General features: G+C 41.6%; 1 protein-coding gene across 4 annotated transcripts in view; it reads left to right on the forward strand.

Moving 5' to 3' along the window:
• The window catches only part of ST8SIA1 (ST8 alpha-N-acetyl-neuraminide alpha-2,8-sialyltransferase 1), a 183,416-nt gene that overhangs the window by 35,103 nt on the left and 130,830 nt on the right, over positions 1-17,483 (forward strand). Inside the window, exon 1 of one of the 4 annotated variants that reach the window (XM_004052862.5) lies at positions 6,068-7,343. The exons of 1 other annotated variant lie outside the window; for it this stretch is intronic. In XM_004052862.5, the coding sequence (XP_004052910.1) occupies positions 7,108-7,343 (236 nt within the window). In that variant the 5' untranslated portion in view covers positions 6,068-7,107. Of the gene's footprint in view, positions 1-6,067; positions 7,344-17,483 lie in introns of those variants that run through there. 2 more of the 4 variants (XM_063694121.1, XM_063694120.1) reach the window with 2 other exon arrangements.

Consider the following 17,483-nt stretch of genomic DNA (forward strand, 5'->3'; position numbering starts at 1 on the left):
TTTTATGTTACACCCTTTGAAATTGTCCTGTGGCTCAGCTTGGCAAATTTTTATTGTCTTCAGGCTTACTGATTCTCTCCCCAGCCAGATCTAATCACTGATGAGCCCATTAAAGGCATTCTTCATTTCTGTTATAGTGGGTTTGATTTCTAGCATTTTTGTTTGATTCTTTCTTAGAGTTTCCATGTCTCTGCTTCCATCAGCCATCTGTTCTTGCATGTTGTCTACTTTTTTATTAAAGCCTTTAACATCTTAATCATAGTGATTTTAAATTCTCTGTCCAATAATTCCAACATGTATGCCTTATGTTTTGTGTGGTGACTGGTTCTGATGCTTGTTTTGTCTCTTCAGAATTTTTTTCTTGCCTTGTAATTATTTGTTGAAAGGCAGATATGATGTATTGGGTAATACAAGCAAAGGTAAACAGGCCTTCAAGTGTGAACTTTTATGTTAATTTGGCTAAGATTTGGGCTGTGTTTAATGTTTGCTATAGCTGTGAGTATCAGTCTTCAAATTTCTCCAGTGTTCTAGTTTTTGTTTCTCCTGTCTGGGCTTGTCTAAGTACTTCTTCTCAGAGAGAATCTGTGTCTTGTATCTTTTTCAGCTGTAATCCGTTGATACTATATCAGAGCCATACTGGTGTGGTGATAAGGTGTGGGAGATGAGAAATGTTCTATAATCTTATTATTACATTTTAGTGTTTAGTGGCCCTGTGTCCTTGGACAATGAACTTTGCAAGTGTTTCTTAGCTTTATTTTCCCAGCTTAGGAGAGATAGAAAGCCTAGAGGGGATTGGAGTGGAAGAAATGCCCTTCCCTGAGATGAGATAATGATATGGTAAGGTTTTCTGCCCTGAAGAGTAGGGCTTTGTTGTAGATAATCTTCTGGGTATATTTCACAGTGGTTACTCTTCCCTACCCATGTAAAACCTTAAGATGATCTTTCTCAGTTTCTCTTCCTGAAAACCTGATGATGAAACAGGAGAGTTCCCTTATTCTCCTCACAGGACATGCAACAGGGGTGTGGCTTGCTCCTTCGGTGGCCCTGCTACTCAAACTCCTAGGGGGAGCATGCAGATGGGCAGGTGCAGAGGCTGTGTGGAGCACTTTTGGGCTTTGGCCCCATGGCAGCATCTAGGGATGGGTGTCTGCGACTCCCGAAGCCCAAGTGGGCATGTGTTACAGTGTGCTTTTTCAGCTTTGCTGTCTGCAGACAGCTTGTGTTAATCAGCTCAATAGACCCTCTGCCTTATTGCAAGGGCAGAGGGCCAGTGTGACAGCTTTCTGTATCCTGAGCTCTTGCCCAGTGTGTTGGAAAAATCGGATCACATGTGGGCTGGAAGGATCAGTGCAAAGTTTTATTGAGTGGTGGGGGTGGCTTTCAGCAAGATGGATGGGGAGCTGGAAGAGGGGGATGGAGTGGAAATGTGGTCTTCCTCAGGAGTTGGGCTGCCCAGCTGCCAGACTCTTCTCTAACCGCCCCTGGCTGAACTCCTCTTGGCATCCAGATGTCCCTGCTCTTCTCTCTTTCTCTGCCATGTCGTTCTGCCGTTGCTGGTCTGCCGGTCTGCTGGTGTCTGCTGCTGTGTTCTTCTGCTTTGCTCAACCTTCAGCTGCTTGCGTCTGTGCCTGCTAAGGCCTTAGGTTTATATGGGAACAGGATGGGGGGCATGGTAGGCCAGAGCAGTCTTGGAAAATGCAACATTTGGGCACGAAAACAGGAGTGCCTGTTCTCACTTAGGTCTGTGGGCACAGGCCTGAGGGTGGAGCCGTCTCCAGGGACACTGTCCTTTTTTACCCAGTACTTCCCTGGCCCCCATCCTGTGTCAGTGAGATTCTTGGAGGTAAAACTCATAAAAATTGTGGAGGCCCACCTGACTATGATCTCCAGGAGTTCCTGATTGTGATCCCCAGGAGTTTCTCCCTTTCACTCTAGTCCACACTCAGCCTCCAGCAATTCCACTATGCCAATTCCAAATGACCACTGAAGCGTTCCTACCAGTTTATGGCTTCAACATCTTCTGCTCCAGATAAACATACCTCAACTCTGGCTCTGGATTTGTCCATTTCTCCATTTTGGAGGAGGGGGGAATTGCCTTGTAACTTTAGTTCTTTGTTGAGCCCAAGTAAAGTTGTTGATTTTCAGCTTTCTTGCTTTAAATAAATCTAATCCCAACATAATTTCCAATCTTTTGCATGCATTTTCTTCTTTAAACTTCCATTATTTTCTGTTTCTTATTTTCTAAAATTTCAGTGTTATATACCCTTGGTGTAGGTTTAAAAAATTCATTTTATTGGGTCCTTAATGAACCCTTAAATTTTAGGATTCTTTTTAGTATGTCTTTGAAAATCTTCTGCTTTTTGTTTCTTGTTGTTTGGATATTTATTTTTTCTTTGAGCCTATAATTTATTATCTTGTTTACCCTCTTTTATATTTTTGGCCTACTTTCTGGGATATTTCTTCAACTTTGTAATTCAACTTTTCTATGAATTCTGTTATATATTTTGTTACCATATTTTAAGTTTCAAAGGACTTTTATTTTTAGTCATCTGAACATTCCTTTTGTTCTTGCTTCATTGGATTGTGTCTCAGTCCATGTGAGAATATTAATTATGGTTTTTATTGAAGATTTCTTATGTTTCCTGCATTATCATTTTTTCCTAGAGTTGATTTCTGTGTGTGATTATTTGCTTGTTTTGTCTCTACTTTCATGCTGGAGACTCTCTTCAAATGTCTAGGGATCCTTGACTCTCCCCTCATATTTAAGAAGGAGGCCTGAAAAAGAGGCCACAAAACTCGGTGTAGGCAGAGCTTATCCACTAATGGGTCTCACTAGAGGGTGTTAGACAGGGATTTGGCCATTCGATTGGAGATCTCTTAAACATATCAGAATCTGTAGGTGTTCTCTTTTGTGCTGGTCAGTCTCTAGAGATTTAACCTCCTGTTTTAAGCCAGGTTGGGGAATAAGATCTAGATGTTTCAACTGCTCCTTTTTAAAGATTTCCAACAAACCTCTTAGTTTGTTTCATTCATTACCTCCATCACCAGAGGTCCTAGGTGCCTTCGTTTCTGAGCCTTTCAAGAACTCTCTAGTACAAATTAGCTTGATTCTTGTTGGCTTCTCTCTATGCTCCTCAATTTTCTGTGCACGTGGACACACACACACACACACACACACACACACACACACACACACACAGAGTTACTTGAAGGCCCAGACCTTTCTCTCTCCTGATAAGTCAGTTAACACTTGTTTAATTGCTTTCCTGCTTGTGAACTTTTTGACATCCTTTGTCTGCTTTTGTATTCCTTCTTTTTCTCTTGTTCTTCTGAATCTTTTTCTCTTTTACTCCTTTACTCTTCTTTTATTGAGGTCACAATAGGGAGTGGAGATAAATAAATGCATTTATTCAGATAAACTATATTTATAACCTTTCTCAATCTACAACCTTATTTACCTTGGTGTTGTAATTGGTTGTGAAACAGGCATCATTTTATGCTTTTGACTGGCCATTCCAAGCCATTCTGACAAGAAGAACTTGAGCAGAGACTGAAGATTGGCCTTTTAAAATTTTATCTCAAATCACTGACAATTCTGTTTAATCTGGACTCCTGCCTTTACATTTTTCTACTACACATTTATAGAGTTTTAAAAGTTGTTTAGTCCCTGAGGAAGTCCTGTTTGTGTCCGCTAAGCATACTCAGATGCAGAAGTATAAAAGAATACCTAAGCTACTTACTATAAGTCGTACAAACAAGATGGATAAATATCAATTAAAATATTTTATTTAAAACATTAAAACTTGGGGGTTCATACTTTTCCTTAAACAGTGATGCCTTGGCAATAGACTGAATAAGTTTGAGGATCTCATTATAAAACCAAGCAACAATTATTTGTTGAAGTGCCTGAGTTGATACCTGGAGGAACATGAAGAAAATGTGAAATATTGTTCTTGCTCTTCTCCTAGACACTTAGCCATGTCCTGTGGAGTCCTAATTTGATCAAAAGCACAGGCTTTTCATTTGATACATAAAACTAAATCCCCTTCCTGCCTAGTTGGTGAGACATAGTTATATATGAAAAATACTAGCAATACAAGACAACACAACTAAGTGTTTAATCATCAGTCAGAGCCAGCAAATACTATGACATCAGAACAGGAGGTCAAAGAGAGTAGAAGCAGATACCACAAATATTTATTGAGTTCTCATAAAGTCTGTGTTTTAGGTGTCCTGGGAACACATTTTTGAATGAGAACTTTCTAGATAACTTGGCTTGGTCTTGAATAATGCACTGGATTTATACATGGGGAGAAAAAAAAACAAAAACAAACACACATCACATGAGCGGATCACAACACTGTGACAGAACTGAGACCTGTGTGTGATATGGTTTGGCTCTGTGTCCCCACCCAAATCTTATCTTGAATTGTAATCTCCGTAACCCCCCTGTGTCCAGGATGGGACCTGGTGGGAGGTGATTGGATCGTGGGGGCTGTTTCCCCCAGGCTGTTCTCATGATAGTGAGTTCTCACAAGATCTGATGGTTTTATAAGTGTTTGACAGTTCATCCTACACACACATTCTCCCTGTTGCCTGCCACCAAGTAAGACATGCCACTTTGCCTTCCACCAGGATTGTAAGTTTCCTGAGGCCTCCTCGGCCATGTGGAACTGTGAGTCAATTAAACCTCTTTCCTTTACAAATTACCCAGTCTCAGTGGTATTCTTTATAGTAATGTGAGAACGGACCAATGTAGTGTGACTCGGAAGGGTGAGAGTGATGACCTGATTAGATTTGGTGCTCATGTTAAGAAAAAGCAGGGAATAAGTTTGGATTGTTGGGTGGGCAAAAGCCCACCAAGGTAAGAGAATTCTTAGTTTGCAGAAGAAAGAAAAAAGCACATTGTGTCACACAGATCTTTTGATATAAAGCATGACTTTAATGCATTCTTCTGATATTAAATAGGGAAACATTTACATAGCCCCTTCATAACTGTAATATGCCTTAGTTTTGTTTGTCAGTTTATTTCTTTGTTATTTACTCTACAAATACCCCTTGAACTTGAGGAAGAAAAATGGGAATGGTTTGTGTTTTACTTAAATTATAAGATCAAAGATGGCAGATGATTTATCCAAAGCCCGGGCAAGTAGGAAAAGCCCCCCCCCTTCCCTTCCCCTTTTCCAGGATAGAAGAGAGTTGGCTGGTTACTTTGCAGGACTTAAGATGATCTTCATTTTAAAGAATCTGTATCAGCCTCCACTGTGGTAAGATGTGACTGGGATTTCAAGGTTTCCCCTGTCTCTACTGATTTACCTAAGTAGGACAGAGATTTCTGGGGCATGCCTGCCGGTGGAGGGCAGTAGGTCACTCAACTAAGAGCACAGTATTGTTGAGAAAATGACACTAAAGTGGTCATCTGGGATGCTACTTCGCTTTTGGTAAATAACTTTGCATCAACTTCTCAAGTTCCACCTCTCAGTGGAGACGGATGCTAGACAAAGATACGGCACCGCAGCCTGGTCGGCTGAACAAATGGAGTTATAGCCTTAGGTTTTGTTTTCGTGATGACTAAGCTGACCAGGTTTCTTCTTTGTCCTTGCACACTTTATGCTTGACGAGATGCTTAAGCAAATAGAATAGGCGACCGCTAGGAGGTACCCGAGCTATGCGTCGGCCGCCGGGGCGAGCAGAAATGGCTAACAGCGACTCTCTCGGCTCGGTGGGTCAAGGCGGGTGGCGCTTTTCCAAGGTCGGGGTTGCGAGAAGCTTATCGCTTATCACAAGCAAGAAGGGCAAGAAGGACGTCTAAGAACCAACGGTCCTTTAATCTAAAAGGCCGCGCGCCTCCAAGGCAATGTGACATCTTGAGGTCTAGTGTTTGGGCACCAGCTGCCTGCACATCTGGATGCAGCACTGCCTTTCCTTTCAGGGAGGAGGCGAGGCGGAGGACCCCGGAGTGCACGCACCTCCTCGTGCGCGCGCTCGCTTGCGCCCGTGAACGCGCGCGCGCACACACACACGGGCCGCGGCTCCGGGACCGGCTAATGGGGGTGGGGGCCCAGGAAGGAATAAATCTCGGCCAGCCTCCTCGCGCCTGGCTGCGGGTTAATATCCAACCAGTTAGAGAAAGACTAGGGTGACGGCAGCAGGGTGACAGCCTGGGCACACCGGCCGTTTGTCGAAGGATCAGGATATTAGCCAGTCTCCGCCACACTCAGGGACTGATATATTTCTATTGGCGGGGGGCTGTTGTTTTTTATTGTCTGCCGTTATCTCCAAAGAACAAGGGCACGAGTGAGGGGTGCGCGCTCTGGGCGAGTGTCGCGGCTCGGATCGGGTCGAAGGAGGCAATTTTGCGGGTGGGGGAGGGAGGGGGAGACCTTGATTTCCACCAATCCCCGGTCGTTTGTCTGCGAAGTCCGGGGCGCAGCGGAAGGCTGCGGCGCGCCGCTGAATTAACTGATGAGAGCGAGTTCTTTTCTTCTCCGGGAGGGGTGGGGAGCGAGGGTCCCGGCGGGCGAGGCGGAGGATCCCGGGGCAGGATAGCGGTCCCGGGCCGCCGTGGAAATTTCCGAGGACTTGGTGCGGCGCAGAGAGCGCGTCTGGTGGGGGGGGGGGTGGGGGGGGGGGTTGCCTGGCGGCGCAGCAGCGCGGGAGGCGGCGAAGGGCGCAGGAGCATCGCTCGGAGGGGACAAGGGGACGCCACGGGCCAAATATCTGGGAGGGAGCCGAGCCTTCTCCCGGACCCTCGCCGAGGGCGACCGTGATGCTGCAGAACGGGCGAGAGCGACTCGCCGCCGCCGCTCTCTGCGCACTCGGAGACCCCAGCGCCCGCCTTCTGCAGGGGAAGCGACCATGGCCATAGATCGTGACTTGCCCCCCAGCCACTTCCCCTAGAAAGAAATCCTTGGAAAAGTTGCATTTGAAAAAATCCTTGCGCTGACCTTTGGGGCCGACGGGGCCGAAGAAGCGTGCGTGTGTTTGCAAGCAAGAGAACGAAAGGTGTGTGTGCATGGGGGGCTGGCGGTGGGGGACCCTCCACTGCCATTTCGCCTAGCTTTGTACTGAGGCCCCGGCCCCCGCCCCTGGGACGCCGGGGCTGCGATGAGCCCCTGCGGGCGGGCCCGGCGACAAACGTCCAGAGGGGCCATGGCTGTACTGGCGTGGAAGTTCCCGCGGACCCGGCTGCCCATGGGAGCCAGTGCCCTCTGTGTCGTGGTCCTCTGTTGGCTCTACATCTTCCCTGTCTACCGGCTGCCCAACGAGAAAGAGATCGTGCAGGGGGTGCTGCAACAGGGCACGGCGTGGAGGAGGAACCAGACCGCGGCCAGAGCGTTCAGGTACTCCTGCCCTCGCGGCTCCTCCCCTCTAGCGTCCTTTCCTCCCCAAGTGCAGAGGACAGGGTCACCGGCGAGGACCGCCTTGCACCGCCTCGCAGAGGCATCCCTTTCATCCGCTCTTCCATGTCCTTTCCCTCCATTTGTGCCATTCCCAACCTGGAGACTTTAGTCAGAGTTCGTTCCTCACCCCTGACCCCCAGAGATGTGCAGATACCTGCTTTGCGCATGTAAAGACTCGACGCATTTCTTCCCAAAGCGGAGTTTTATTTAACAATTTACGGATAAACAGAGGGAAGGAGAACCCAGGATAACTTAGTCTCTTGCACTTAATGAGAATTTACCTCTTGGGCTCTGCAGACATTTGAAGCTGTAGGGAACAAGAAGCAGGTAAAAGGCGTCTCCCCGAGGTGGAGTGCACAGTCGGTAACATAAGTCCCCAACGTCGGAGTGATGGGCAGTGGAAACATGGACGGATCCCGCAGCTTTGCGCAGTGTGCCCACAGCAAGTGCATAGTACTGACTGACGTCCTACTAAGAGACGATACTGTGCAATTTTTGTGTTGAAATCTCGAACAGCTTTCTAGTATTATTATCTCATCTTGTTGACCACAAATTGATTCTTTAGAAGGATGAGTAACTTCCCCAAGGTCATTACTTTTGACCTGTGGGTGCTGGATTTTTCATCACTTAAAGCTCCAAAGCTCCCAGCTATTTTTATTGGCTTAGGCTGTGGATGCCTCTGGAAGATGGGAGATGTACTTTAAGTAGGCACCTGAAGTCAGAAAACAAACAAAATCCCCAAGCCAGGTTGGAAATCAGAACTCTGAGGGTCACTCAGAGGTTGTAGATCCGCTTCCTTTCTGGGAATTTTAGATTAAATGTCTAAAAATAAGTTACGGCAGCAGGGGTTGTGTAGTTAGATTGGAGGGAAGGCAGAGCTGCTTCCCCTTCCTCTCCACCTCCCCAGGCATGTTGAGGGAACACACGTGTGCTTCCACCACTGCGAGGTGCCCCTTTCACCTTTAGTCTCTGGGGCTGAAGATGCTGCTGTTGGCTTCTTCCTGTGATTGTAGTGGTCTGGGTGGTTGGAAATGATCTCCTCTGCTCTGTAGAGGATCTTTCTAATCAGTACAAGGGCAGGTGAGTTCTAATGTAAACATTTTTCACTGCAGTTATTTACAAATATTCAGGAGCATCTATACATTTTAAAAAACTTTTTAAACATATGGTTTCCGTCTCCTTCTCAGGCCTCCTCCTGGAAAGAGGATTAAAAAGATAACAGAGCCAATTTGTTTAGAGGAAGGCAACTGCATTCTCCTTGGAAGGGAGGACTTTCCTTCTCCCTTTTTAGAACTCTACCATCATTGAATTTAAAAGTAACCTCACTCTTCCTAAAAGTATCTAAGGGTTAATTTTTTCTTTCCTTCACAGTATTGATTGTGGGACTCAAAAGCAGGCAAAAGGCATCACATCCAGCAATTATTTTCCCTAAAGACAGAAAGCACTTTCATTTCAAGTGATCTAAGGAAATGAGTTAAGAACTTGCCATTGGTTTGCAATGAAAGAGTCCATTTTTTTAATATAGGAGGAGGAATAATGAAGCCCTCTTAGAGGATAGATTTCTTGTTAGAGGACACAATCAAGTGGAAAATGCTTCAAATTCTGAGACACACAGGCTGATAGTTTCTGAGACACATTTGTTCCTTGCTTTCTGTAGCCTGGAGTAATTTTCAGTGTGGTCTGGTCTCTATGTGCAGAGAATTACTTATTAAAATCCACACACTATGAAAACTACCTAAACACATATCCCTCAAAGTTAGTGGCTGTAAAACCATGTAAAAGGCACCATTGCTTATTGAAATAAGTTTGAGCTTCAGAGTAGAATTCTGAATTTCTACACTGAGTATGCCGTGACTAGATAAACAGCAGAGAATCTTTGGCAAGTTACTATATTTTTTGAGTCCTGGCTTTGTTGTTTATCTACATTGCAGAGTTGTTAGAAGGTTTACATTTTTAATAAAAACTGATGCCAAGTATCTGGTACATTGTGTACCCAGAAAATGGTTGCCTTATAATTGTTATAAATTATATTTCTGGTATATGTTACAACTTAAACAAGGAAATCTGGGCAGCCCATGAGAATTTTGAATGTTTCTCCTGCCAGATTTACAGGTAAACATTATTGGTCCCTACCCCTCTCCCCAGCCATGTACACTTACGCTAATGAACAGGGACAAGACATTTTGAAAGGTAGGAGAAGTTTCATGGTTTGAGTTAATTATTTTTTACCTGCACATTTAATGTTCTTTAACATTTGGATTGTCAGTATATGGCAGTAGTGTTTATTTGTTAAATATTAGACCAGTCAGTCAGAAGCCATTATCATGTTAAGGAGACACAACTTTGACAAACAAGCATCTGTTTTTCTCCAGTCTGAAACATCTTCTGCATAAATACAGATATATGCACACAAATGCACAAGGTGCACTTATATGTTGAGATATAGGTGCATTTATTCACAAATCATGGAATGGTATCATATATGTGTAAAAATATAGATGTGTATACATACATAAATACAAACATTTGCAATCAGTCAATTAACCAATATTTCATGAGTGACTACTCTACATCAGATATGTGTTAGGCCCTGGGGGATAGCAGTGAATAGGATGGATAGATTGCCTCCTCTAAGAGCTTACCTCCTAGTAAAGGATGATTGACACACAAATAAATATGACGACTTAACATACAGTTAAATTCTGTGAAGAGAAAAGACAGTGTTTCAGTATGTTTATAAACACCAAAATTTAAGATTTTATTTTGCCCTCTGTGCTTCCATTTACTTTTGTAATTTTCTTCTTCTAGCTCAGTACTTGATATGTACTGAATTCTCAGAGAAGAACCTTGTCAAACTGCGTAGGAGATGGCAGGAAGAAAGTAAGAAAGCTGTAAGGGTTTTGAATAGAACAGGAAGTTTTCCTAATGTTTATGTGGTGATAGAAAGATAAAGGAATCAATAGATCCTATTATAGAAACTTTCTTAATTCTTGTTGCTTTTGATTAAGTGATACTGTGGGAAATGCCAAACCAAAGCAGTGTTTGTTTCTTCCATCAGATCCTCACCCATTTCATTTGCTCCTCAGAAATGAACCTGAATTCAGAATTTATGTGCAAGGCTTTATTCGTGGCACCTGACATGATAACAATAATAGTAACAATTAAGCTAACAAGTTATTAGGTGCTTATTATCTGCCTGACACTATGCTAGTATGTGTTGTCTCATTTAATCCTCATAAGAATCTTGTATAAATTGATATATCATTATCCACATTTATGAAAATGAATATGCCCTGGTCTTCAAGGGAGTTGCTATAATCCCATGGAAAAGACAGATAATGTATATAATTAACTAACTGGAAATAGGGCCATCAAAGACAGGAAACATAGCAGAGTGAAAACCTTATGGATTTGGGAGCTGTCAGAACATGGTTGGAATTCTGGCTATATCCCTTTCTAGTTGTGCAATCATTGGTAAGTCCAATCTCAGAGCTTCAGTTCGTCCATTTGTAAATTGGGGCTTGTAAGAATGTCTTACAAGTTTGTGGTGAAAATTACATGATAGCATATAGACAGCACCTGGAATGATGCTTGCCACATAGCTCTGTTTAATACGTGATTGTTATAACAATAGAAACACCAGTGAAGTGCTGGGGACATTCCCAGAACATGACATTTAATTCTACTGAAGGGAGGGAAATCGGGTTTCAGAGAGGAGGTGGTGTTTGGAGTAAGCCTCCAAGGATGGTAGGGTGGCATAGTGGTAACAGGTGAGGATAGAAGTATATGCCAGGCAGAGAGAACAGCAAAGATCAAGGTGGAGAGATTTGGAAGTGCCTGATGTGTTTACTGTATGGAAAGTTATTAAGTCACCCATGGAGACCACCATAGAAAAGTGGGCTGGGTGGTAAGACGAAGCCAGGAGTCTTTGAATGTATTTAAGGTGTGGCTCATTAGAAATGGACAAACATCAAGGATCTAATGGTACTGGCTGCATGTTAGCTATCAGCAGAGGTGGCACATCACTGTTACCAGTGGGTTTGGGAAGTAGAATAGAGGTTAATACAGTGAAGTGGTTGTTTTGAAAATTCTGTCGACTCATTGGGTGGTAACCGTTACTCTAAGCAGTCAAGTCCTTTCTTTTTCAAAATTCTGAACAAACGACTATTTTCAGCGGTTCCACCTTTATGTGGCCTCTTTATTTCCCTATTTTTGAATCCAGGGATGTTAAAAGCTCAATTTCCGTAATTGTCCTGGTGGCAGGAAAAGGGCGTTGGGAGTGGAGGGGATGAGCATAGGGGCAGCCATCTGTACAGGTAAAATGTAAGTTTAGTGTTTGTAAGTTGGGGGTTTATGGAATTCACTTTGAAAAGGTAGTTCAGGAAAAAGAGGGTTTAATAAGTTTTGGTGCTCAAGAAAATATGCTACAGTTATGTTGCAAATTTACAAATGTGGAAAAAAATCTCATCAGCAATAATCACAATAGCAAAAATCAATCACTAACACTTATTGGATACGTAAAATATACCAGGCCTAGTTCTTAGCACTTATATATGTTTTTTTTTCCCCAAAGCAACCTTATAAAGTAGGTTTGTGTATGTTCCTTGTTTTATAGATGAGGATATGGAGGTTTAGACAGATCCATGAACAAAATGATGGAGTTTGATTTCCAACCTGGAGCTATTTAATTCTAAACCTCATGCTTGTTCCCTGCTAATTTGGGATAAATGAAGCAATGCTGTATACATCTCTCTCATGATTTGGCTCTGATTACTTCTCCAATGTCATCTTTCATCAGTTTTTCTTTTTATTCTTTGCTAATATTGGAATAATTAAAAATAGGCCAGGCTATATTGGTTTTGCTCGAGCCACCCACTCCACCTGGAATGACTTGACTTGAAGGCCACATCTTCCTGCCTTTTACCTGGCCAGTTCCTTCTCATCTCTTGACAGTGCATTATAGTGGTTAAGAGCAAAGGTTCTGAAGTCAGCTGTGTTCAAATTCTGATTCCATCACTTGCTGTGTTCTTGAGCAAATCAGCCTTCATTGCTCATTTCTCTATCCATAAAATGGGGCTTCTTATAGGACCGTTGTAAGAATTAGATTAGATAATGTGTTTAAAATGTTTAGAACTATTTCCAGTATATAATTAATGCTCAGTCCTTGTTAGTTCTCCTCAAGGTGGCTTCCCTTACTCCTTCTTCCCTTCCCAGGCTGTGCTTAGAACTCCTCCTCTCTGTTTTCTTTATACCATGCACATATGATTATCATCCTTTCAGTTATTCAAAATACCTACTACTCTGTGTCTACCACTATTACTGTAGGATAGGAGATGCTGGGTCTGTAGCTGTGAACTGAATACAATTTTTGCTTTCTTGGAATTTATAGGATAATGATGAGAGACAGAAAATAAACAGAGAAATATACAAATAACTGGTAGCGACAGGTGCATTAGTGATGATGTATTAAAAATATGAGTGCCCTTGCCTGCCTTCCCTGCTAAATTTTAAGTTTCTCACAGACAGGAACTGTGCCTCATTTATAGTTGCATTCCCAGAGCCCAGCATGGTCCCTGGCACACTAAATTTTGCTTAGATATCATGTGAATGAATGTTTAGGAAGGTGTGGAACCAGATAGCCACCCAATTGGTCAACAAATATTTAATGAGACCTACTGTGTGTCCAGCACTCTGTTTGGCAGTGTAGCAGATCAGAGGAGTAAGCATCCTTTGTATTCTCAAAGAGCTCTTACTCTAGAGCAGAGGTTCTTAATTTCAACCCTCCTGACATTTTAGGCTGCATACTGCTTTGTTGTGGAGTGCTGTCCGGTACATTGTAGAATGTTCAGCAGCATCCCTGGCCTCTGTCCACTAAATGAGACAACCAAATATGTCTCCAGACTTGGCAAAATACCTCCTGGGGGGGAAATTGCCCCTGACTGAGAACCATTGATTTGCAGAAACAAAACCTGCCCTATCGACAGGATTTAAGAAACCTTGAAAGTATGCGTAATTAAGAACTAAAGTTGGAAACTACAATATAAATGCTTTGACTGTTTAGAGAAAGGAGGTGTCTCTGTGGGCTCAAGTTGTTGGAGAAGGCCTCCTGGAAGAGGCCTGAATGAACTGTACTTGATAGACAGGTCTTGGTTAGGGAAGGGTCAGGAGAGGGGAGGCGTTTTAGGATATTTATATAAGCAACCGTCTCTGTTGAAAGTAATGTAACAGCTGTTTAAGATTTTCATTAATGTTCCCCTTAATCCCTGGTGAGAGGGGTCCATGCTCTGTGCCCTATACTTTAAGGGGCCACATCCTTCTTTTACTCTGGTTTCACCCTTTCTCAATGAGGCAGGGTGTTAACGGGATCTTTCTAGACTCTGGAATTTCTTGCCCAAATGACCCAACTCTACTTCCGCAGCCTGCCTGCCTGCGTGGGGCATTTTCCCCAATCTTCTTCCTGAGAGTGGCTTGCCCCCCTGGTATGTACAATCCTAGGCCACACATCAGAGGGGGCGAGGAATGGCTAAGGGACAGCTCTTTGAGGGAGACATTGTGGAAGGATCTTTGATTTGGGGCTGTGGGGCCCACATATGCACATGGTATAGGCTTGCCCTGTGTCCCCAGATTGCAGGACCAAACTTCCTGGAGTTTCAGGAGTCTAAATTTGAATCTGGCATTCCAGATTGTTATGCAGATTTGTTTGTCCAGGGAGGAGAATAGAACATGTTTTATCAGTTTGTTGGTTTGATGATAACTTCTCAATATTAGATACAGTTGTACTTTTGTTCTCTGCCTTGCAAATGGAGGTGGTTGGAGAGTTTTTGGTCTGTACTGTATAATCAATACTCGAGTGAAAAATTATAGTGGGTTTTTTGTAACTTGGGAGTCTATCAGTCTTCTTTGAGAGCAAAGTGTTTTAGGAAACTAGTTGGATCAATTGAATAATTATGTAAGTTAGTATAGAGTGTGGTCAGTTAGTCTTTTGACAAAGTTGTGAGTCATCTTGGAAATAATGATACTATGGATCATTAATGCACTCTTCATGATGGATTTGATAGATTTCTGGTAAAATAATCTATTTTAGCTTCTCATTCTGACCTGGCTCTATCAGGAGCTGTGTGACCTTGGGCAAGTTACTTAACCTCTCTGTACCTTTGTTGCATCATCTGAAAAATGAGTATAATGTGCTAATCTACTTCATAGGTTTGTGATGATAATTAAATCAGATAAAGAATGTAGACTCCATAACCATCCTCACTTGGCTGGGTGGGATGACAGGAAGTTTGTTCCCACCTGGAAAATGTCTGGACTTTGGAGTCCCAGAGATAAGGATCTAATCCTGGTTCTGTCATTTATCAACTTTGTGACATTGAAAAATTTACTTGGTCTTGCTGAGCCTTAGCCGCAGGTGGCAATAGTTACCTTGAGAGGATTAGTTGCTGGATAAGTGCTAATTATTAGTCCATAATGAGGAGAAAATCCATGTCTTTGGACAAATTCTGTGCCTATTAATTGTACTTTCAGTAAAAGAATATCTGACAATGAAATGTGACCTTGTGACACACGCTCTTTTTTCACAGAGTCAGTGCTGAGGGTGCTGTACTATGGCCGGCAAAATTTTATGGAAGACAGCAGAGCCCAGCAATAAATCAACTGATTTCAATCATTCATTCAACCACATTTTCTGAATGTCTACCATGTACCAGTTAGGTGCTGGCAATACAGTGATAAATACAAGAACGTGGTCCCTGATTTGTTAATCTAATTAACAAATTTTATAATCTAATTAACAGCAGTTCTCCCATATCTGTGGTTTTGTTTTCCATGGCTTCAGTTGTCTATGGTTAATTTGGTCCAAAAATATTAAATGGAAATTCCAGAAATAAACAATTCATAAGTTTTAAATTGTGCTCTGTTTTGAGTAGCGTGATGAGATTTCACTTTGTCCCACTATGTCTTGCCTGGGATGCGAATCTTCCCTTTGTTCAGCGTCTCCACACTGTTGACACTTGCTGCCCATGAGTCACTTAATATCCATCTTGGTCGTGGGATCACCGTGCTTGTGTTCAAGGAACACCGATTTTATTTTACCAGTGGCCCCAAAATGCAAGAGTGATGATGCAGGTATACTGTTATAATTGTTCTATTTTATTATTAGTTATTATTGTTCATCTCTTACTGTGCCTAATTTATAAATCAAATTTTATCATAGGCATGTATGTATAGGAAAAAATAGGAAAAAACGGTATATAGGGCTTGGTACCATCTGAAGTTTCAGACATCCACTGGGGGTCTTGGAATATATCCTCCACAGATAAGAGGAGATTCCTAGTTTCATTCCTTAAATCAGTAAGAGGAGATTCCTAGTTTCATTCCTTAAATCAGTAAGAAACCAAGTAACATGGGGTTCCAAGGCTTACAGTTTGACTGTTTTGGATAATGATAATGAGTTTTGAAGGAATCGATTTTTATCCCTTTCTGTTGAACTGTCTTCTAGCTGTGGCATTGCATGAGAGGGAAGCAGCCAAGACCGTAAGAGCTGTGTCGCTCTCATTAGGTGCCAGGAGGAAGTGGAAATGAATTCAGAGCCGCACATTCTCCATTTTTCAGATCTTAAACACAGAAGACACTATCAGAGATTTCCAGGTGACCACAATGAGAAAAGGGCCTTTCGTCCCACTACATCTTGCCTGGGATGCAAAATCTTTAGTTTGTTTCCATTATCGATAAAATAAACATATATAGTACATGATTTTATGTCCCCCATGTTCATTTAAACAATTTATAGTGTTTATTATTTGTCTGATTTTGATAAGAATACATATTTACTATAGAAAACTTTTAAATGTAGTAAAAAAGAAGAAAAAGCCTGCTGAAATTCCCTCACTCGGAAGTATTCATTGTAAACAGTCTCTTTCGTGTATGTTTGTTTGTGTGTATTACTAAATTGTATGTATTTTGTATATTTAATTTTATATCCTCTTTTATTCACTCAAAATTATACCTTTAGTATTTTCTCATATAATTAAATAACTTTTAATTTACAAACTTGTGAAAAAATAGCTTTATAATTTTTTATTTTGGAAAAATAATTATTTATTGTCCAAGTATTACCATAAAAATACTTTAAAAAAAGATTATGCTGCTGACAAATTTACGTTAGACTTTTTTCTTTAATGATTTCTTCATATGTAGTTGTTGTATAGCTGAGCATAGGAAATTAAAAAGCCTCTTTAAAGATCTGTACTTTCTCAAGGTTGATATTTAAAGGATAAAAGCAACACTATTTTCATTTGTAAAAGTAATTGACATTTAACAAACATCGCTAATATTTTGGTTTATATTCTTCTGGATCATTCAATGCCAATGTGTGTATAAATGAAACAAAAATATAATGAATTCAACAGTACATTGCAAATATTTTTCTAGTAATAGTATATGCAGTCTACATCATCTCTTCTAATGGCTGTAAGATTTTCCATTGTCAGGATAGATACAAATTTATTTAATTAATATACTGTTATTGGATATTTATGTTGTAATTTCTCACTTTTATGAATAAAGATGTGGTGACCATCCTTTTGTATACATCTTAAACACTTACCTGCTTATAAATTTCTAGAATTAATGTTTTCACACTTTTTAGTTTGAAGCGCCAGTTCTTTTTTTAAAATCTTTTTAAAATTTTTGTTCCTTGAGTTTATTCACTTAAAACGAATGCTACTACAAGCATTTCTTCCATGCCACTAAACTTTAGCCCATACATACATTTTAACACTTGCATAATTTTCTGTCATATGAATATCATTAAATGTATTTAACCAATGATCTTTGTTGGGAATTTAGTTTATCTACTATTTTTATGATCATGAATAACACTGTCATTTGATGACTTTAAGTTGACTTAATTCTATATTGGTTTTTTCTTTCTGTTTTTTTCAACTTGTATTTTAAGTTCAGGGGTACATGTGCAGTATATGCAGGTTTGTTTCACAGGTAAACATGTGCCGTAGTGGTTTACTCCACAGATCATCCCATTACCCAGGTATTAAGCCCAGCATTCGTTAGCTATTCTTCCTG

The sequence above is a fragment of the Gorilla gorilla genome, chromosome 10 (assembly GCF_029281585.2).
Source record: "Gorilla gorilla gorilla isolate KB3781 chromosome 10, NHGRI_mGorGor1-v2.1_pri, whole genome shotgun sequence".
Lineage (NCBI taxonomy): Eukaryota > Metazoa > Chordata > Mammalia > Primates > Hominidae > Gorilla > Gorilla gorilla.